Here is a 21,900-nt window from a genome sequence, read left to right on the forward strand (position 1 = left end):
TGAGGCTCTGCACCTGGGTTAGAAACTGAGGCTGCTTCTCTGTGTCAAAGTAACTCATATTTTATAGGTAAGAACAGAATATTCTATTCTTACTGACACTTCAAGCAGCAAGTTTTCTAAAAATCTAGGACTTTAGAGAATAAGATCTCTCCACAATATCTTTTTGTTAATTAACAAAAAGTCTTTCCATTGCCCCCATCGAGGTGAGATTAGTGCCCTGGTACAGATAAGGAAACAGAGGTTCTAGGTACTTGGGCAAATGGAAGAATCTGCATTCATATGTATCCCACAACCCAGCAATTCTTCTCCTAAGTATATACTCAATAGATTTGCACATATACATCTTCCAAAAGCCACATTCATGGCAGAATTTTTTAGAACTAAGCAGCATTTTTCAGTACTTAGTTTTATTGAATTATAACTGATACACAATAGAATGCACGGATACAAAATATTCAATCCAGTGAATTTTGACACTTGTGCACATTCTTGTAGTAGCAGCCAAACTGAGATAGACATTTTCATCATCACCCCACAAATTATCTTCAAATTATGCTCCTTTCTAATTAACTACCCTTATCCCCAGGCGTCATTTTCTGATTTTTATCCCTGCAGATTAATTTTGCCAGTTCTGGGACTCCATACTTTATGTATTTTAGTGTCTGTCTTGTTTCAATTAGTGTTTATGAAGTTTATTCATAATGTTGTGTGTATAAGTAATTTGGTCTTTTTTACTGGTGGGAAACATAAGTATACTACAATTTAAAATTGTACATTCTCTTACTGCAAGTTATTAAAAGTCAGGTAATAGTTTTGAGGAAGATAGGGAGTGAGTAGGAATGGGCATATGAGGTGAGCCTACAGATTTCTATTTCTCGATCTGGGTGTTGTTATGTAGATTGTTTACTTTGTGAGAATTCATCCAGCCATTTACTTGGGAGGTGTGCCCTCTTCTTTATGATATGCCTTGTCAACAAGTTTGCTATTTTAAAACTAAAGCATTACTATCACCAGTCTGGTGAGCTTCTCTGGGTAAGGGTCAGTGGAGAAATTAAGTTACAAATAAGACTGCATCAAAATTATGGCATCGATACAATCACTTTGGATAACAGTGTGACAAACTCGTATGAAACTAAACATAAATGTTCCATGCCACCCAATAATCCTACCAATAGGTGTTCACACAAGAATGAAAACATGTGTCAACAGAAAGACCTGCATGCAAATGTTTAAGGCAGCTTTGTTCATAATAACCAAAAAAAAATAGAAACAGCTTATGTAAAACAAAAAAAAGAGAAACAGCTGACATGTCCACCAGCTGCTGAATAGATAAACAAGTTGTCCAGTACTCCCACACAGTGGAAAACTATCAGCTATAAAAAGAAACTACTAAAATGGATGTTTTGGCATATGCCTGTAATCCTAGCACTCTGGGAGGCTGAGGCAGGAAAATAAAGAATTTGAGAACAGCCTAGCAATTTAGCAACTTAGTGAGATTGTCTCAAATAGAGAATAAAAGGGATGGGCCGGGGATGTAGCTCAGTGGTGCCACCACCTGCCTCGCAAGCCCAAGGTCCAGAGTTTGATCCTTGGTACCAAAAAAAAAAGAAAAAAAGAAAAAAAGTAAAAGGGATGGGGATGTACCTCAGTGTGAAGACCCTGGACTCACTCCTCAGTACCACAAAATAGGAAAAAAAAAACATGTAAAAAAATTACTGAGCCATGCAATAAAATGGTGGGATCTCAAAAATATGTCACATGAATGAGGTTACAGAAAAGACCACACACTGTATGATTCTGTTTATATGAATCTGGAAAAGGCAAAGCTTTAGGAAAAAAAGATTGATGTTTGCTAGGGGTGAAGGGAAGGGGATTACCAATGGATACAGGGAAGTTTGGGAGATGATGGAATGCTTTATATTTTGGTGTGGTGATTACACAACAGCATAATTTGCCAAAACTCAATGTTATCTGTTCACAAGCCAGGCATGGTGGTGCATATCTGTAATTGTAGCACTCTGGGAGGCTGAGGCAGGAGGATCACAAGTTCAAACCCAGTTCGGGCAACTCAGAAACTTAGCAATTGCCTGCCTAAAAGGGGGGGGGAGGGGTTTTGGGATGTAGCTCAGTGCAAAGGCACTGGGTTCAATCCCCAGTAGTGCCAAAAGTATTTTTAAAAAATAAAGTTAGAGCTTTTGTCTTGCTTTCTCAGGTCTGGTTTAATTTCAGAATTCACTCCCTGTGTGGCAGATTGTATAAGATGGCCACCACAATAGCTTTTCTGCTTTGTCACTTTCCCTTCAAGGGAAAGGATCTGTTTGTCCTTTCCTTAAATGTAGGTGGGCTTCTTTCTAACTGCTCTGACCAGTAGAGTATGGCGGATGTGAGCTTGGAGTCTTGAGGTACCAGGTAAGAAGTCCATGATCTTGAGGCCGCCATGCTGGGGAGGGTGAACCTATGGGTCACATCAGTTCTCTATAGCACAACCAGACCCCCATTCACTGGTGCTACAGTAGAAGGAAACTGAGCCTTTGGAGAGGAGATTCTACCCCATGGAGTGTCCTTCAGCCTTTGAATCTTGCTGTTACTTGGGAGCTAAGGCACAAGGATTGAAAGTTTGAGTCCAACCTGGCTGATGTAGTAAAATCCTATCTCCAAAGCAAAAAGGGGTGGGGATGTAGCTCAGTGGTAGAGCACTTGTCAGCATGCATATAGCATTAGATTCAATTTCCTAGGAAGAAAAAAAGGAAAGGAAGGAAGCAGGAAGAGGGTGGGGGTGGGGGGATTGTCACACATCTGTAATCTCAGCATGCTGGAGGCTGAAGCAGGAGAATTGCAAGTTCAAGCCTAGCCTAGGCAACTTAGTGAGACCCTCTCTCAAAATTTTTTTAAAAAGGGCTGGGATGTAGCTCAGTGGAAAGGGCATGGGTTCAATTCTAAAATTCCAAGGAAAGAAGGGATGAAGGGAGGTAAGGAAAACAAAAACCAAAAATTTTACTTGTCAATATGAATTTTTATTAACACACATTTGTCAAAGTCTGTACAAACCAAAACATTCCTGTGTTTTAAAATGTCCATTATTATAAACATACAAAGAAACAAAAGGTGTTACCAAAAGTTAGCTACTCAATTTTATGGTAAACAGTATCATGATTTTTAAAAACCAAATTTTAAGACTGAGTTTTCTTCTTTCCCTTTTAAGAACTTATGGAAAGTTAGAAAATGTGTGGATTTGCTTTATATTAAATGCCAAGCCATTAAAAAGAGATTTAGTATAAAACTAAATGTGTTTTTTATATTGTCATACTTCACATAACAGAATTTCTCAGTCTTTGAAATTTAAAAAAAATCATGACTGTCATTTTTTTCACAATCTTTTCCCAATGCAAATGCATCTGAAAAATATTATCTGACGGTTTTATCTCTACCTAAAAGTTTCTCATTCAAAAAGTTACAGAACTATTTAGCACTGTAGTTTCCCTTGCTTAGAAGGAAAAAATTACATCCCCTACTAGGTGATATATAAATAACATGGTCCATTGTATCAGAAGGAAGCCATCCATTTTGTATCTTTGTCCAATTATGTGCATGGCTCCATTTAACGCAAATGCTATTTTAAATTATGGAACATTTGGTTTTAACAAGTTAAATTTACTGCTACAGTTTTGGTAGACTGAGGTGCAAATGTCATCTGCCCTCATGATTACCTTTAATGCCCCTTTGCATTAATGACTCTAGGGTAGTTAGTTCTGTCCTGTTTCATGGCACATACTACACATCCCTAATTTCTTTCAGAAATATCACATTAAGGACCTGAGAGTATGGCTAACAATGCAAATGTATCCCCTTTCCTGGAAAAGTAAATCCACATGCCTATTGGGTGAAGAGAAACACAGCACTCCCGACTCTGGTCAAAGCCACCTGGCCTCTAAGAAGCACCTGTTTCCAATACATTTCCACTGTACAGGAAGTGTACAGGCTGGGGTGGGTGCAGAGGAGTGGGAAGAAGGTACCGTGACATCGTTTCTCCCAGTAAGACCCACAGCCTATTCTTCAGTAGCTTGTACTGACCCCAGAAATGCTCTATAGTTCAAAGACCCCATCTTGTTTTTTTTTTCATTACTGAGGATTGAACTCAGTGCCTTTACACTGAGCTATGCCCCCTGTCCAAGACCCCATTTTGAATCTGCTCATGTAAAAAGAGTTTTCTGACAATAGCTCAGTATGACAACTGATAAGAAGGTAAAGGGTATTAAAAAACAAAAGGAAGTGGCAGTGTGAGACTTTAAAATCAATCATGTAAAAGAATAAGGAAAGGGGTGGGGGAGGGAAGTGTCCAGTACAACCTGGACAACCATTCTTTCTGCCCTTACTTAAAAAGACAGACTGTTCAAATCTTTGCAACCACCTTTAAGTATCTCCTTAAATGCTCTTCTAAGAAATCCTCCAAAAGGCACTTAACTCCACACTTCTGCATTAAATTCAGCTTAGCAATCAGTTTTAAAGACTCTAAAGTAAGAAACAAAAGATCTGATTCTTTTACTAAAAGCTAGAGAATAGGACTGTCCCTCCCCCGCAAAGAGGCATCACTTTTACAAGAACTATCTAGGCTACCACTGTTCCTTTGTCAAGAAAAAGTTTCTTTTTTTAAAAAATAAATAAAACTCTGGCTATACATAGTACAAAGTTCATACATAATATACCTGGAAAAAAACCCAAGAGTATACCCTGAAGCAAAAGGTTTATTGGAGAGAGGAAACCTCTCTCATTGTACCAGTCTTAAAGTGGCAGTTTTCCAAAGTTCAGAGGTGGCAGTGATAGATAATTAATGCCAAACTGTTTGCTCACGGGTATGGCAGGATGCACTGATGGACAGAAAAAAATCATTCTGCACATAACACTGAGCAGTGATCACCACAAAAAAGACAAAGAGTAGTACCAAAACAGAGACAAAGAAGGAGGCGGGGGGGGGGGGGAAGAAAAAGAGAGAAAGGAAGACAGGAGAGGCAGGAGGTAGAGAGGAGGAAGAAGAGTAGAAGGAGCAGATGAGAGAAAGAAGAGGCAAGCCTGAAACCCAAACACTCAAGCATGCAGTCCTAACACAGCATAAACCAGGTGTTTCCATTCAGCCCACCACAAAAAGGGTAACTATAATAAAATAGAGATTTTGTAAGAAAGCCTGCAGTTCCCAGAGAACAGCCAGGTCTCCGACCCTAACCCAAGGTGACTCCATTTGCTGTTGCTGGGGAGCAGCCTGTGGTCTGTCATGGAGAGGTTATAGCTCCTGACTTCTCAGACTTCTTGCTCTTGGACAAGGCAGCTGCCTGCTTCAGGAGCTCTCGGTTTTTGGCCTTAAAAAAAATTAAATTAAGTTTAATGGATAATATTAATAAATAATAGGATAAATATTCCATGCAGATGTGAAATCAGACAACGTAGAGGATCAAGCAGTGATGAACAAAACTAATTTCAGAGCTCAAAAATAACAGAAAGCTCCAGAGTTTGACACTTCAGAGGCTAATGGGGGAATCTCAATCTCTTTAGATCCACTGTTGGGTTTTGTTTTTTTTTTCTGTACCAGGGATCAAACTTGGGACCTTGCGCTTGCAAAGCAGGCGCTGGAACCACTGAGCTAAATCCCCAGCCCTCATTGTTGTGTTTTAAAAAATGTATTTATTATTTATTTGGACAGGGTTTCACTACGTAGGTCAGGCTGGCCTTGAACTCACTTTGTAGCCTAGGCTTGCCTCAAACTCTCAGTGATCCTCCTGCCTCAGCCTCCCATGTGCCAGATTACAGGCGTGCACCACGCCTGGCAGGCCCACTGCTTACACTTGATCTTAGCCAGAAGGCTGAGAAGTGATAGGCCCACTGTTTTAAAAAGGTGCTTTATTCAGTTCAAACAAACCAAGGAGGGCCTTAATGAACTGGAAGAACAGAAACTGTAACTCAGACACCTAAAATCCTATCTGGTACATTAAAAAACTCAAAAAACACATTTATTAATTCTACTATTTTTTTTTTTCTTTTGGTACCAGGGATTGAACTCAGGTCCTTGCGCTAGCAAGGTAGGGAGCATAACCACTGAGGTAAATCCCCAGCCCTAATTCTACTATTTCTGAGAGGAAAAGATCAGAACACATTCAAGAGTAAAACAATAAAATATATCCAAAAAAGGAATTTGTCAATATTTTGAAATTTTTTTTTTTTTCAGAAGAATACTTAAAATACAGTCAGGCAACTACCCCAGATCACCACACAGAGTAAGCAGAGTCACCTGCAATTGTTCTGTGACTTCTTTGTGGGTTTTCTCCATCTGGTTCATCTTGGCCCTCATCTGAGATTCCTGGTACTGAAAATCAGCCTTCAGCTCTGTAATCTAAAGGAAAAAAGGCAGTGACCAGAAGAAATTATTGCACAGTGAAAAATGTTTTGGTATCAGAGAACTAAACAGTCTCCCAAATTCATGAACTCACCAGGGCTCTCCTGTAGCTACACCTATATCAAGACAGGGAATATTCTATTTTTTTCTAAAGCTTACCTAAACTAATATTTCCTTTTCTTTTTTTTCTTCCTTTTTTTTTTTCTTTTAGGAGATAAGTGTCTCACTGTTTTCTTTTCTTTGTTTTCTTTTTTAATTTATTTTTTTATTTTTATCTTTTCCTTTGGTTTTTTGAGACAGGGTCTCCCTATACAGTCCAGGATGGCCTTGAACTCACTATGTAGTCCAGGCTGGCCTCAAACTCATAGTGATTCTCCTACCTCACCCTCCAGAGTAGCTGGGATTACAGGAATGCACCATTCTGTCCAGCACTGAATTAACATTTCTGATACATAACCACTAGCAAGTTTTTAAGATTTTAGATATTTAATATATAACAATTTCTCCAAATAAAATAATATATAACTAATGGTTTGAGAAAAGCCATGAGAGTAAAAGATGCAGCCAATTACTGAACTTTTACCATGTTCCAGAAAACCTGATTTTATTACTTCATTTGTTTTTTTCTTTTTTTGTGACACTGTTTTGTTATGTGTTTCAGGGTATCCTTGAACATACAGAGATCCTCTTGCCTCAGCAACCTGAGTGCTGGGATTATAGGTGTGCACCACCAGGCCTGCCTCCTTTTTTTGGTTTTTTTGAAACGAGGTCTTGCTGTGTTGTCCAGTCTGGCCTCAAACTCATGATCTTCCTGCCTCAGCCTCTGGGGTTATCCATGGGTGCCACCACACCCAGCTTCATTAAATCTTTATGATAACCTTGTAGGGGCAGTGTTGCAATTTTATAGATGGGAAAACTAAGGCTTAGAAAGAATTAAGTAACCTGGGCAAGAACATCCACTGTGTGAGCAAGTGACAGCTGAATGTCAAACTCTAGACTCACTTCTACTGACTATGCTATTCAAGGATCACAGGGGACATTAAACCAGAGAGGTGATGTGTGAGCTGAGTTCTGAGGTACAGTAGCAACAGGCACATAAGGTGAGGAGAAAGGGGACACAAGCAAAGGGAATGGTATGGCCACAAGCAGAGATGATTGAGGATCGACAGGGCAGAAAGTGAGGCCAGACAGGCAGCCATGATGCAGGAAAAGTCTGTTACCCCAGCCATGAGGTGTGACCTTAGTCTTGAAAGTTACGGGACACAATCTTATTACTTGTTTTTGCAACTTTCCAAACCCTAGTTTTGCAAAGCACTAGGAGCAGGTTTTGATTTTATCTCTATTTTGCAAACATCTTTTTATGTGCCATTTTGATCTGGGCACATAAAGTATACTTGGGTCCACTTTCATCTGCTAGTCCCAAGCAAAGCAGAAAGGATATGGGTATCTTCCTGTGATGCTCCACCTTACTGGCAGAATGAAAAGCAGCAGTCTTAGAAAGACTTGTGTTCATTCCCTTGTTCTGTCATTCATTAGCTGAGCAATTTGGACACACTATTCAACCTCTTTAGGTATATTTGCTCATCTGCAAAATGAGATGGAAATTAAGTGAGAAGAATACATGAATTTATTTAATATAAAGTGGATACAGAGGCATATGCTTATAGTTCCAGCACTTGGGAGGCTGAGGCAGGAAGACTGCTTGAGCCCAGGAATTCAATGTCAGCTTAGATGATATAGAGAACCTGTCTCAAAAAAAAAAAAAAGAAAGAAAGAAAGAAAGGAGAAAAATAAAAGAATCTAACAATATAAATGTTTTTGTTAGCCATTTAGAACCAGTCATAGCATTCTGAATTTGGCACAAGACAATATATGATCTTAGGGAAAAAAAATAGAGATGGGGAAGGGATTGAGGCCTAAGAAGGGAAACTACTGGAGGCATTCCTCATCTATGAAATGATGGCAATAATTCTTACTCAAAAGGTTGTTATAAGCTGGGCGTGGTGGCACATGCCTATAATCCCCACACTCAGGAGGCTGAGGCAGGAGAATCACGCAAGTTCAAGGCCACCCTGGGCTACACAGTAAGTTCAAGGCCAGCCTGAAATACATAGTGAGACCCTGTCTTAAAAAACCAAAACCAAAACCAACAAAAAAACAAACAAAATGGTTGTTATAATAATAAAAAGTTGAGACTTCCAGGAAGATGGTGGAGTGGTGAATAGCAGAGAAACAGTTTCTCCAAAATTTGGTGTTGAGATGCTGGAATATAGCAATGTGAAGAGAAGGAGGGAAGTGGGTCCTCTGGACCCAGCAAGGATTGAAGTGAGAATTGAAGCCCACAGGGACAGGGAAGACAGACCTCAGTGCAGAAGGAAGAGGAGGCGAGACTGAGATTGCCTAACAGTCCCAAACAACACTATATGCCAGTGACAAAAATTAGGGGCTGGGCCAAATAGGCAGTAACTGCTCATTCTCAATAATTGAAGAGGTAGGATTTTTAAAAAATCAATTTTACTTTATTTTATCTCATTCTCCTCCTCAACCTAAGGGTTCTCAATACTACCAATAAAGCTACCTACCATGAGCAATTACAAGCACCAATCTAGGAACTAAAAAAAAAGAGAATATAAGAAGACACTTAAACAAGATGCAACCTCAGACTTCCAGCTCACCAAAGGCAAACCCAGAGGGCAATGAGGTGGAACAATTCAAAAGCCACCCACATGAACTCTCTGAAGTGGTTAACAGCGGAAATAACAAAACAGATGAATGAGGCTCTAGAAAAAATCAAATCAGGAGTAGTTTCTCAGATAACTAGAGATGGTGACCATAATGAAAGACATGGATAGTGACTCTAGAGCATATATAGATAATAAAACAGGAGAGCTCAGAGAAAATAATGGAAACTATAAATGCTCAGCATAGGAAAGAAATGGAATCCATGAAACAGATTTAAACAGATATCCAGGAGATAAAAAAGGTCCATTGAAAGTATACACAGCAGAATGAGCCAACAGGACAGAATATCAGATATAGAAGACAGGATTGCAGTTACTTATCCTGAAAAGAAAGTTTTCTTTTTTTTTTTTCATACCGGGGATTGAACTTGGGACCTTGCTCTTGTGAGGCAGGTGACAGAACCACTGAGCTAAATCCCCAGCCCGAAGTTTTCTTAAAAATAACAAGGCCAGGGATTCAGCTCAGTGGCACCGTGCCTGCCTCGAAAGCGCAAGGTCCTGAGTTTGATCCCTGGTACCAAAAACAAAAACAGGGGACCATGAGAAATCCATCCAACATGGGCCGGGGATTTAGCTCAGTGGTTTCGCCGCCTGCTGTGCAAGTGCAAGGACCCAAGTTCGATCCCCAGTACCAAAAATATAAAAGAAATCAATCCAACAGCTGCTAGATGATGCAAAGAATAACAACATAAGACTGATCAGAGTCAATGAAAAAGCAGGAGATAGTGCAAGTGACATAAAAAAAAACAAACCTGTTCACAGAAATAATGCAGAAAACTTCCCAAGCATGGAAAAAAAAATTTGACAAGCAGGTAAGTGAGGCATACAGAATTCCAATTACCCACAATGCAAAAAAAAAAAAAAAAAAAGCTGTTGAGAGAAAAGAAACAAATCACCTCTAAAGGAAAGCCCATCAGAATCACGTCAGACTTCTCAACACAAACCCTGAAATCAAGGAGAGCTTGGAGTGAAGTATTTCAAGTCCTAAAAGAAAACACCTCAAGCCTAGATTGCAAAATTTATGAACTTTTAAAATTGATGAAGAAATAAGATACTTCCATGACAAAGAACACCTGAAGAAATTCATGACCAACAAACCAGCACTCCAAAAAGCTCTGAAGGACATTCTAGAAAGAGATAACCAGGATTACAATTCCAAGAACTCCAACAGAATGAATCCAGGCAAGGCATATAATTAAACAGAGGGGGAAAAAAGGAACCAACAAGAAGAAAATAATATGAGAGGCTGGGGATTTAGCTCAGTGGCACCTGCACATGCCTCACAAGCACAAGGTCCTGAGTTCGATCTCCAGTACCAAAAAGCCAAAACCAAAACCAAAAACAAAAAACACAAACAAACAAAATTAACCTCTGGGCCAGGGATTTAGCTCAGTGGCATTGCGGCCTGCCTCACAAGCACAAGGACCTGAGTTCGATCCCCAGGACCACAAAAAAAAAAGAAAATAACATGATAAGGATAAGTCAGTACATATCAGTTGTAACCAACAATGTAAATGCTCTCCATTCACCAATTAAAAGAAACAGACTGGCAGAGTGGATCAAGAAGCAAGGGCCAAAAATATGCTGCATACGAGAAACACATTTAATTGAAACAGAAATTCACAGACTGAAAGTCAAAGGATGAAAAGCAATGCTCCATGTGACAAGAACCCCCCAAAAAGCAGGGGTAGCTCTTCTATTTACAGACAAAGTGAATTTCAAGCCAAGACTGACTAAGAGAGACAAAGAAGGGGCTGGGGATTTAGCTCAGTGGTGCTGCACCTGCCTCACAAGGCCAAAGTCCTGAGTTCAATCCCTGGTACAGGAAAAAAAAAAGAGAGAGAGAGAGAGGGAGAGAGAGACAAAGAAGGTCACTACATCCTTGCAAAGGGAGTAATCCAAGAGGAACACCTATCAATCATAAATATATATGCTAATTTCCATAATGAACATTGATGCAAAAAATCTTCAATAAAATACTGGCAAACAGAATGCAGCAAATCACCAAGAAGATTATACACCATGACCAAGTAGGATTCATCCCAGGGATGCAGGGATGGTTCAACATATGCAAATCAATAAATGTAATACACTGTATTAACAGAGCCAAGGACAAAAACCATATGATCATCGCAATAGATGCAGAAAAAGCATCTGACAAAGCCCAACACTCATTCATGATAAAAATTAGAATAGATGGTCTTTATTTCAATCTGATAAAAGCCATCTATGACAAACCAATAGTTAACATTATACCAAATGGACAAACTGAAGACTTTCACTCTAAAATCAAGGACAAGGCAACGATGTCCACTGTCACCACTCTTAATCAATATAGCTCTGGAAACATTAGCCAGAAGAATTAGACAAGAGAAAGAGATAAAAGGAATAAGGATAGGAAAGAAAGAAGTTAAATTATCATTATTTGCAGATGACATGATATTCTACACGGAAGACCCCAAAAACTCCACCGAAAGATTTTTAGATTTAATAACCAAATTCAGTAGCATAGCTGGATACAAGGTCAACACTTAAAAACTAATAGCATTCCTGTACACAAATAACAAGCTTACTGAGACAGAAATTAGGGAAACAACACCTTTCACAATAGCATCCAAAAAAAAAAAAAGAAATATTTAGGAATCAGTCTAACAAAGGAAGTAAAAGACCTTTACATTGAAAACTATAGTACTCTGAAAAAAGAGATTGAAAAGGATACTAGAAAATGAAAAGATATCCCTTATTCTTGGGTAGAAAGTCCAATATAGTAAAAATGACTATTCTTCCAAAATTGTTATACAGATTTAGTGCAATCCTGATCAAAATACTAATAGCATACTTCACAGAATTAGAAAAAACAATCCTAAAATTCATTTGGAACCAGGAGAGTCCTAGAATAGCAAAAGCAATTCTGGGCAACAAAGGCAAGGCAGGGAGCATCACAATCCCTGGCTTGAAATTATACTACAAAGCTACTGTGATAAAAACAGCATGGTACTGGCAAAAAAAAAAAAACAGACCTAAGGATCAGTGGAACAGATTAGAAGATGCAGAAACAACTCCAAACACACTCAGCCACCTTATCTTTGACAAACGGGCCAAACACCTTCACTGGAAGAAAGACAGCCTCTTTAATAAATGGTGCTGGAAACACTGGCTTTCCACACACCTAAGATTAAAACTAGACCCATATCTCTCACCATGCATTAAACTAAAATCAAAATAGATCAAAGATCTAAATATTAAAACAGAAACACTGTATCTGTTGGAAGACAGAATAGGTAGAACTCTTGAGGACACAGGTGTAGACAAAGACTTTATGAACAGAACCCCATCACACAGGAAATATTACAAAGAATCAACAGTTGGCATCTCATCTTATTAAAAAGCTTTTATGCAGCAAAAACTACCAACAGAGTGAAGAGACAACCCACAGAGCGCGAAGAAATGTTTTGCCAGCTGATCCTCCAACAAAGGACTAACATCTAGAACTCAAAAAAATCAGACTCCCATAATTTAAAGACCCAATCCAAAAATGGGCATCTGAAATGAACAGACATTTCTCAGATGAAGAAGTAGAAACACCAAATAAATATATGAAAAAATGTTCAATATCACTGGTCATTAGAGAGGTGCAAATTAAAACAAACCTGAGATTCCATTTCACTCCAGAAAGAATGGATGTTATCAAGAAATCAACCAATAACAAATGCTGGAGGGTCTGTGGGGAAAAAGGAACCCTTTTCCACTGTTGGTGGTACTGTAGACGGGTGTAACCACTGAGGAAATCAGTGTGATTTCTCAAAAAGCTAAAACTAGCAGTTCCATTCAACCCAGCTATTCCCCTTCTTGGTATCTTCCCAAAAGAATTAAAAGCATCCTACCACAGTGATATATGCACATTCATGTTTATAGCAGCACAATTTGTAATAGCTAAATCTTGGAAACAGTCCAAATGCTCACCAACCAATGAATGGATAAAGACTTTTTTTATACAATGGAATACTACTCTTCTACAAAGAAGGATAAGGTTGAGACATTTTTAGCTAAATGGATGCATCTTGAGTCCATACTTTTTTTTTTTTTTTTTTTTGGTACTGGGGATAGAACTCTGGTCCTTGCGCTTGCACAGCAGGTGGCAAAACCACTGAGCTAAATCCTCGGCCCTTGAGTCCATACTCTTATGTGAAATAAACTGGGCACACATTGTTTAAATACCACATTGTTTCTCTGGTGTGAGAAACCAAAAGTGTAAATGAGGACCAAAATGTATAGCAGATAGGAGGAACCAGGAAGAAAATGTTCAAATGGGAAAGGGCACAAAGGAAGGAGAAGGAAAGGAAGGAACAAGAAAAAAAAAAAAGAGAATAAAAGGAAATAAATGGAAACAAAGCTTTTATAAATAAGGAGGGGTAGAAGAGTTGAAGGGAGGGAAGGGAAATGGGAAAAAATAGCAAGATATATCATGTACAGGCAGAAATTTTCTATGATGACTGGTATCAATATGTATATCTAAAATGTACGAATAAGAAATAAAAATTAAAACAAAAGAATGAGGTAACACATATCCTAAGATGCTGTACTTAGAATGGAGACAAAGTAAGCATCCAGTAAAAGCTAGCTATTACTGCATTAATGCAAAAATGAGATAATCTCTAAGAAACTGAAAATAAGGTAATAATAAACATGAATTAGAACAAGGACATAAAAAGCTCCCTTCAAGAGAAAGGATAACTCTAAAGACCAAAATAAGACTGATCTTACCATGAAGATATGAATATAATAATAGAAAAATAACATAGCTGGGTACAGCAGCACATGCCTGTAACCCAGCACATGCCTGGGAGGATGAGGCAGGAGAATTCCAAGTATGAGTCTAGCCTGGGCAATTTAACAAGACCCTGTTCTCAAAATGAAAAATAGAAAAGGCTAAGCCAAGCATGGTGGCACCCGCCTATAATCCCAGCACTTGGGAGACTGAGGCAGGAAGACTGCCACAAATTCAAGGCCAGCCTGGGCAATATACAGTAGTAAATTCAAGGCCAATCTAAATTACATAGACCCTGTTTAAACAACAAAAAAAAGTAATATCTTAATGTGAAGATAGAATGTTAATAATGAAGATATTGAATTATTAATGTGTTTGAAGTGGGTCCCTTAGTAAGGGAGCTGCCAGTGATGAAGCAGTAGCATAAGAATCATGGAAGAGGGTCCAGTTGGACACTGTCCAGGGAGGAAGGAGACCTGGCCTACAGACTTTGAGTATTACTGTCCCATGGACACAGCCACCCCATAATAGAGATAGAGACATCGAGTTCTTTGAGCCTGAGAGCATTAAACATTCCAATTACATAAATACTATCTCTTATCCCAACTCCATGTTCACTCAACACCCTCTGATTACATACACTCTCCCAAGGTAGGTCACTCTGACAATAGTATGTTGTTATATACTCCATTGTGAATTAGGATATGAACGCTGTAATTTTATACATTGTCTCTGTGGTTTGGCTAGCCAGTGTCCTCTCTGAGAAGGGGAAGCTCCCTCTAAGTGCTAAGAAAAATCAACTTTCTGAACTTATGTGGCTGAGCAGACTGACCAAGGTAATGCCATCTGTGAGTCATGGTGGCAACATCGAGCCTTGCCCCAAGGTATCCCAACCTTGCTGTGGAATCTCTCTCCAGGCATCAGTGGCCAACAAGTATCAGCTGAAGTGAGTCATCACCTCCCATTTCACACACCTTAACCCTTGCATCATTCTATAAGCCATGTCTTCACTAAACATACCTTCTTCTCTTTCTCTAAAATCATCTGATCCTTTTGATGCAACATCTTCTTCAGAGTAGCCACCTCTTCCTTCAGTTGGGCGATGATGACAAAATGGTCAGTGCCTGGTGAGTCCAGAGCCAGGTCTGGAGAAAAGCTGAGTAGAAAAATGCAAGGGAAAAACATCTTAACTTGGATGGATAAATGTCTCTACCTGAGTGTGCAACCCAGGCCACTTGATTGTGAGCTCCTCCAGTGATAAAATAACTATCTGAATTCCCAGCATTAAGCACATTGCTCCAGACCCACCAGGACTAACAGCATTTGCTGAAGCACACAGCTTGAGTGGTCACCAACACAAACTACAACCCACTTACATTTCTACAGCATCTTCTCTCCCATTCAGTACTAAAATGAATGCCACATTTCCCAGAGCCAAGGACACTGTTCAGGTTGACTAATGATCCAAATTGATTTACTGGTGAAATAGTCATCATGTCCATAGTTGGAGAACTTCCCTAGAATTCTGGATAGATTACAAATTGTAAGCTCAAGTATTTAGGGATGTGCTCCAGAGCCCAGTGATGAGGTATAGCTCTGGAGAAGCTACTGGATTCTGCCTTCGGTATAGTCGCCTTTTGTAAAAAGAAGAAATTAACAGGAAAGAAACCAACTTCCCCTATGCTACAACAGACCTGCAGACTATCATTTCCAGTATAGAGAATTCTGTGACATTTAGTTAGGAAAGGAACAAAGGGGGATTGAACTCAGAGTCACACTGTAGCCTGCTTTTTCAAAGGATTCCTTCTAGTCACTGGAGCTGGGGATGCCACATCCTTTTAGCAGTCTCATAAACAGAGAATCTGTAAACCTCTGAAACTGTAGTATATGTACAATCTTGGCTTCCCATATAATGCACAGTTTTTTGGATTAAGATCCATAGCTTTCAACGGCTGGTCATAGAAGCCTCAGACCCAAATTAAGTTAAAGAATCACTACCAAGAGGGTCAAATTTTGCCCTTCTCCAGAGAATTCCCAAAGGAAGCTCTTTACTTCTTCCAAGACTTTTTTTTTTTTGAGACACGGTCCAAGCTGCCCAGGCTGGCCTCAAACTTGTGATTCTCCTGCCTCAGCCTCTCAGGTGGGATTACAGACAGGCATGCACCATTCTAGGACAATCTTTAAACACAACCCTCTTTTTCCTAAGCAGACTAGAATACTGGAATATTGATTCCCAATTCCCTATGACAATAATGACAATAGAGCAACAACTTATAGTTTCCCTTTACAGCTGGCAGGTTGGTTGATGTATGTATGTATGTATGTATGTATGTATTTGTTGTGGTACTAGGGACTGAACTCAGGGCCTTTACACTGAGCTATATATCTAGCCCTTATTATTATTATTATTTTTTGTAGTACCGGGGATCACACTTAGGTCCTTGCGGTTGCGAGGCAGGCAGTGGAACCACTGAGCTAAATCCCCGGCCCCAGCCCATATTCTATTTTTAGCCAGGGTCTTGCTAAATCACAAAATTGCCTAGGCTGGGCTCAAAGTTGTGATCTTCCTGCCTCAGCACCACAGGCAGCTAGGATTATAGGTGTGTGAGGATGCTGGAATTACAAATGTGCACCACAAATAATGAATATTTCAGAAACAGGACTAATAATACTTGCTATACAAGTACTCAGTAAAAAGAAATTTTTGGTCTATATGACATTAAAAAGGATTATCAAAAATCCTCAAAGGACTGTCAGAATGCTTTTTGAAAAGTGAATGAAAAACAGGAAAAAAAAATCTCCAAAAACTAAAAAGGATGAAAACATGTAATTTATCTTGAGCAATGAATATTTAAAACAAATACAAATAAGAATAGAATGTTAATATTGTGAATGTAGGAACATTCAAATGAAACTTGTACACTGTATGTATAAAAATTTTTGTGGCAACAAACAGAAAATTTTTTCCAAATTACTTTCATAAGTCAGTATGACATTTAGGGTGAAATGATCTTTAATACCCTTTCTGGAGGGTATCATAAAAGCTCATGTAAAGGATCAGCATCTTACATGAGGAAGAGTTGTTGTTAGTGGCCAAATACAATAAAGCAGTCTGAACTGAAAGCCTGAGTTCTAGCTTGGTGAATCCATGGCAATGGACAGGAAGAAGAGCGGCAATATCCCAAGAACGAAATAAGCTAATAAAAAGTAAATTTTATGGATTGTTTGGTTAAATTAGAGGGCATAAACGAACTTTTTCCAGGTCATTCAAACACAGCCTGGATCATAACTGAGGACAAACAGAAATGATGGATCTAAAATATATAGGTCTTGTCTTAAATGTCTGGCCTTTCTATTGTTTTTGTTGTTATTGTTGTTCTATTGTTTTTTTTGTTGTTGTTGTTTTGAGACAGGGTCTTGCTATGTAGCCCAAGCTGACCTTGAACTCTCCATCACCCTGGTTCAGCCTCCCAAGTGCTGAGAATACAGGTGTGCACCACCATGCCTGACTTGAATGCCATGCTTTATAGGCCATTCAAAAGTTCATTCCTAGCAGGGCGGGCATTGTAGGGCACACCTGTAATCCTAGCATTTAAGAAGAAGCAGGAGGATTCCAAGTTGCTACCTGGCAATTTAGCAAGACACTGTCTCAAAATAAAAATTAAAAAACACAGGATTCAGCTCAGTAGTAGTTTCTCTAGGTTTGATTCCTAGTACCATCACAAAACAAAATATAAAAAATAAAGCCAAGTGTGGTAGTGCATGTCTGTAATCCCCGCAGTCAGGAAGCTGAAGGAGGATGATCATAAGTTCTAGGCCAGCCTGGGCTACATAGTGAGTTCAAGGCCAGCCTGGACTACATAGTGAGACCCTGTCTCTAAATCAATCAATCAATCAATCAATCATCTAGATATCAGTACTACAGTGTAACACTCTGAAAAGGTTCACCAATAGCTTAAATTAGCTCCAAAGCACATCCTAAAAATCATTCCTATAGGAACAACATAAGTATTTCAAATGATATATAAAATATAAGTATTTTTTTTCTACAGTGAAAAGTGTTTGGTTCTGACATCCTAGTATCAGTGCAAAGGAGTTACCTAGTGAACTGCTATTCAACTGTTATTAAATCTAGTTAGTTACAACTTCTTATATGTAATGGCAAGATTCAATTGATGAACAGGTATCAGTACTGTAGTGTAGCACTCTGAACATGTTCACTGACAGCTTAGACTAGCTCCAAAGCACATTTTATGTATACGTAAAATGAAAATGAAATGAAATAAAATGTAAGTTCATTCCTACTTGGGAGGAAGTGGGAAGATTGCTTGAACCCAAGAGGTTTTTTTTTTCCTGATACTGGGGATTGAACTCAGGACCTTGCACTTGCCAGGTAGACATGGCGCCGCTGACCTAAATCCCTGGCCTGAACCCAGGAATTTTAAGACCAGTCTGATGACATAGCAAGACAGTGTTACATTTTTCTAGAATGGCTCAGACATCAGTAAAGCTGACTGGAAAGATGGTCATCATGGTTGCTTACCTCATGTTATCTGAATATGTAAGTTAAGCATTTCCAAAAAGTTTAACCCAAGAATATTAAAATCAAACTAGTTGTAAAGAGACACTATCTATGTAGGATCTGAAATTGAGTCAATGAAAAAGGCAATGGGAAAGAGTAACTTCCCAGATGTTTTGTAGTCTGCTAAATTAAAAAATTCAGCCTTGGTATGAATCTGCTTCATATCCACCACTGGCTGGGAGGGAGAACTGTGAATGGAGTAGTTTCAGAATGGGGATGATTCCAAGGATTTTAGGGCAGTGTGTGTCAGGTGGTCTCACTTCAAGATGCCCGGGCCTGGAGGAACAGGAAAATGGTTGGCCCCAAGACGCTGTTGGGAAGCAGCCCATTGCACCAACATGGATGGGGCATTCTGGATATTAGGACAAAGCAGCTCGTAAGAGGAAGCATCGCTGAGAAGGAGAGAGGAAAGCGAGGAATAAAAATGTGCATTCAGACAGGTTGAAAATGAAAACTATTTAAATGCATCTCATTTTCTGCTGATCAAGCATTTGCACTGGGCTGGCTTTCTGAATGCTAAGGAAGTGTGGATCACCCCCCTCACAGACAGAACACTGCCTCAGCCCTGCCTTGTCTCTTGAAACCAACTGCTGCCCTGACTGGAGGAGGCTACAGGCACAGACCACAGTGAAAAGTGTTCAGCTCTAACTTCCTAGAATCAGTGCAGAGGAGTTACCTAGTGAACTGCTATTCAACTGCTATTCAATCCAGTTAGTTATAAGTTCTTTTGTTGGAGACAGGGTCTTGCTATATAGTTCAGGCTGTCCTTGACCTCACTATGTAGCCCAGGCTGGCCTTGAACTGATGGCAATCCTCCTGCCTCAGCCTCCCAAGTGCTGAGATTACAGGAATGTGCCACTATGCCCTGCTTCAGTTACAAGTTCTTATATGTAAAGATAAGATTCAATTGATAAACAGATGATAGCTTAGACTAGCTCCAAAGCACATATGAAAACACATTCCTATAGGAACAATATAAAGCATTTCAAATGATGTACACACAAATTCCAACTGGCTCACCTGTCTCCATTAGTTGTAATTGATTCAAACTTGGATTTTTTCTTTGGGATTTCATTCTGAATTGAAGATGTAGAAAGTGTTTTCTGGCTTTTAACAGCAAAAAGAGATACACACATTAGAAATCAAAGATTAATAAACCACCACGATTAAAATCTGTCAAATGGACCAATGTAAGATAGAGGCTCTTCTGTGCAGAGCTTGTATTTTCAATTATGAAAATCTACCAAAGCATTGATTTTATAGGTTCATAATGCATGGGTAATTTCCATAGGACCAACATTTTGGCTTTTATAAATATTAGATGCTTTATTAATATACATGAGAACAGAACTGTTAAAACTTCAATGACAAGTATAATCTGTCTTATGCTTTCAAAAGCACTTTTCCTTTCACTGGCTCACATATATCTCCCATCTTCGAGGTCTGACAGTTATTTCTATTTTGCTTCCAGAAACTGAGCTCATCAAGGTTAACTGACCTACTCAAGGGTATACGGCTAGTTAGTAGTAAAGCTGTGACTAGAAATCAGATCAAAATATTTGAATTCCTGGTCTTCCTCACTACAAATCTACTACAGGTATCTGAGTCCCACAATAAAATCAGTTTTATCCCCAATAAGGTTATCTAAAATTGGTCTTCAAAGAAAAGCTTGAAGACTTCCTGGTATGCAACCTTTCATTTTGATGGGTGTTCAGTTGTCAAGCCCAGAGGGCTCTCCAGATCTTTCCTTACTTGACCTTTCTCCAGTATATGATTCCACCAATCATCCTTCTTGAAACTTTAGCTTTTCTTTTTGGGAGGAGTGGTACTGGGAATTGAATGCAGGGCCTTGTGCATGCTGTGCACATGCACTACTGCTGTGTTATATCCCCAACCCTTTTTATTTTATTTTGAGACAGAATCTAAGTTGTCTAGGCTAGCCTCAAACATGATCCTCATGTCCCAGCCTCCCAAATAGCTGGGATTACAGCTGCCCAGCTTTCCTCCTACTTTTGTAAGAGCTACTTCTTAGTTCTTTGTCCATCTCTTAAATACTGAATGCTTCCAGAGTTCTGTTCTCAGCCCCAGTCTGAGTTGTATCATCCAAAAACATGGTTTTAACACAGTATTGAACACAGTGTCTCCCAAGATCATTTTCACTAAAATTATCTGGGATGAGGCTGCACATGGTGGTGCACTCCTGTAACCCCAGCACTCAGGGAGCTGAGGCAGGAGGATCACCATAAGTTCAAGGCTATCCTGGGCTACATAGTGAGTTTAAGGCCAGTCTAAACTACACAGCAAGACCTTGTCTCAAAAAGCAAAACAAAAAAATTGTCTGGGATGTTTGTAAAATGATGCAGATTCCTGGACTCTATCCCAGATCCTACTGAATTGAATCCTGGGGCGGAGTTGTAGGAATCTACATTTTTAAATAATCTTACTCCCAGTGATTCTCTTTTTTTGTTTTTTGGTACCGGGGATCGAACTCTGGTCCTTGCGCTTGCACAGCAGGCGGTGAAACCACTGAGCTAAATCCCCGGCCCTTCCCAGTGATTCTTATGTACTACCATGGTCCATGTCCAAATTTCTCTTCTGAGTCTAGGATTAGCTCCTATAATTATTCTTGGTGCTTCAAACTCAGCTTTTCAAAACTAAACCTTTTCTCTTCTCCCATTCTTTTATTCTCTTTCATTCAGTTGAGGACCTAGTAATATTCATCCAAATAAAAAACCTGGGAATTACCTTTACCCATGCAACTCCTGCCCATTTATTTGTACATTAAATTATCCAAATTGCTCCTAATTTTCCTTCCAAAGTACCTTCCCAAATCTGCCTCTTCAGTCTTCAGTCCCACTGTCATTCAGGTGAGGTTCTTATAACATCTCTTATTGGTCTTTTATCAAAAAAGCTTCTTAATTAGCCCCTGGTCCCTTTTTCTTCCCATGCATTCTCCACTAGTCAAGTTTAATTCATCTGAATGCAGATTTGGTTCCTCTCCTGAATAGATCCCTCCCTACAATGGCTGTCCACGAGCCCAGGATCAAGTTCACACTCCTTACCCTGTCTGCAGGACCTTTTCCTCCCAATCCTCACTGCCGAACCACAAGCTCTGGCAGTGTAAAAGGACTTAAAATCTTCCCAGGTTCTGTGAGTTCTCAGGCCCTCCATTGTCTTTGCAAATGCTATTCCTGCAGCTGAGGGGGAACAGCAATCCTTATCTGATGATTCTAACTTATCCTGAGATCCAGCTACACCTCAGCTCTTCCCCAAGCCTGCCCTGTCTGACTTTCTGAGGCAGTTAATTACTACTGCCTCTCATGGCTGTATTTTTTTTATTTTTATTATTATTATTATTATTATTATTATTATTATATAGTTCAGACAGGCCTTGAACTCACTATGTAGCCCAGGCTGGCCAGGAACT

General features: G+C 39.3%; 1 protein-coding gene across 2 annotated transcripts in view; it reads right to left on the minus strand.

Moving 5' to 3' along the window:
- Positions 1-2,992: 2,992 nt before the first annotated feature.
- Fam76a (family with sequence similarity 76 member A) overlaps positions 2,993-21,900 on the minus strand; it is a 33,358-nt gene continuing 14,450 nt past the window's right edge. Inside the window, exons 6-10 of one of the 2 annotated variants that reach the window (XM_004850730.4) lie at positions 19,494-19,580; positions 18,734-18,865; positions 14,912-15,047; positions 6,278-6,379; positions 2,993-5,351 (exon numbers count right to left, since the gene is read on the minus strand). In XM_004850730.4, coding sequence (XP_004850787.1) covers positions 5,265-5,351; positions 6,278-6,379; positions 14,912-15,047; positions 18,734-18,865; positions 19,494-19,580 — 544 coding nt within the window. In that variant the 3' untranslated portion in view covers positions 2,993-5,264. The remainder of the gene's footprint in view (positions 5,352-6,277; positions 6,380-14,911; positions 15,048-18,733; positions 18,866-19,493; positions 19,581-21,900) is intronic. The other variant, XM_004850731.4, reaches the window with a different exon arrangement.

The sequence above is a fragment of the Heterocephalus glaber genome, unplaced genomic scaffold, assembly GCF_053883595.1.
Source record: "Heterocephalus glaber isolate CG9 unplaced genomic scaffold, H.glaber_assembly_v1.0 deba00001452, whole genome shotgun sequence".
Taxonomy (NCBI): domain Eukaryota; kingdom Metazoa; phylum Chordata; class Mammalia; order Rodentia; family Bathyergidae; genus Heterocephalus; species Heterocephalus glaber.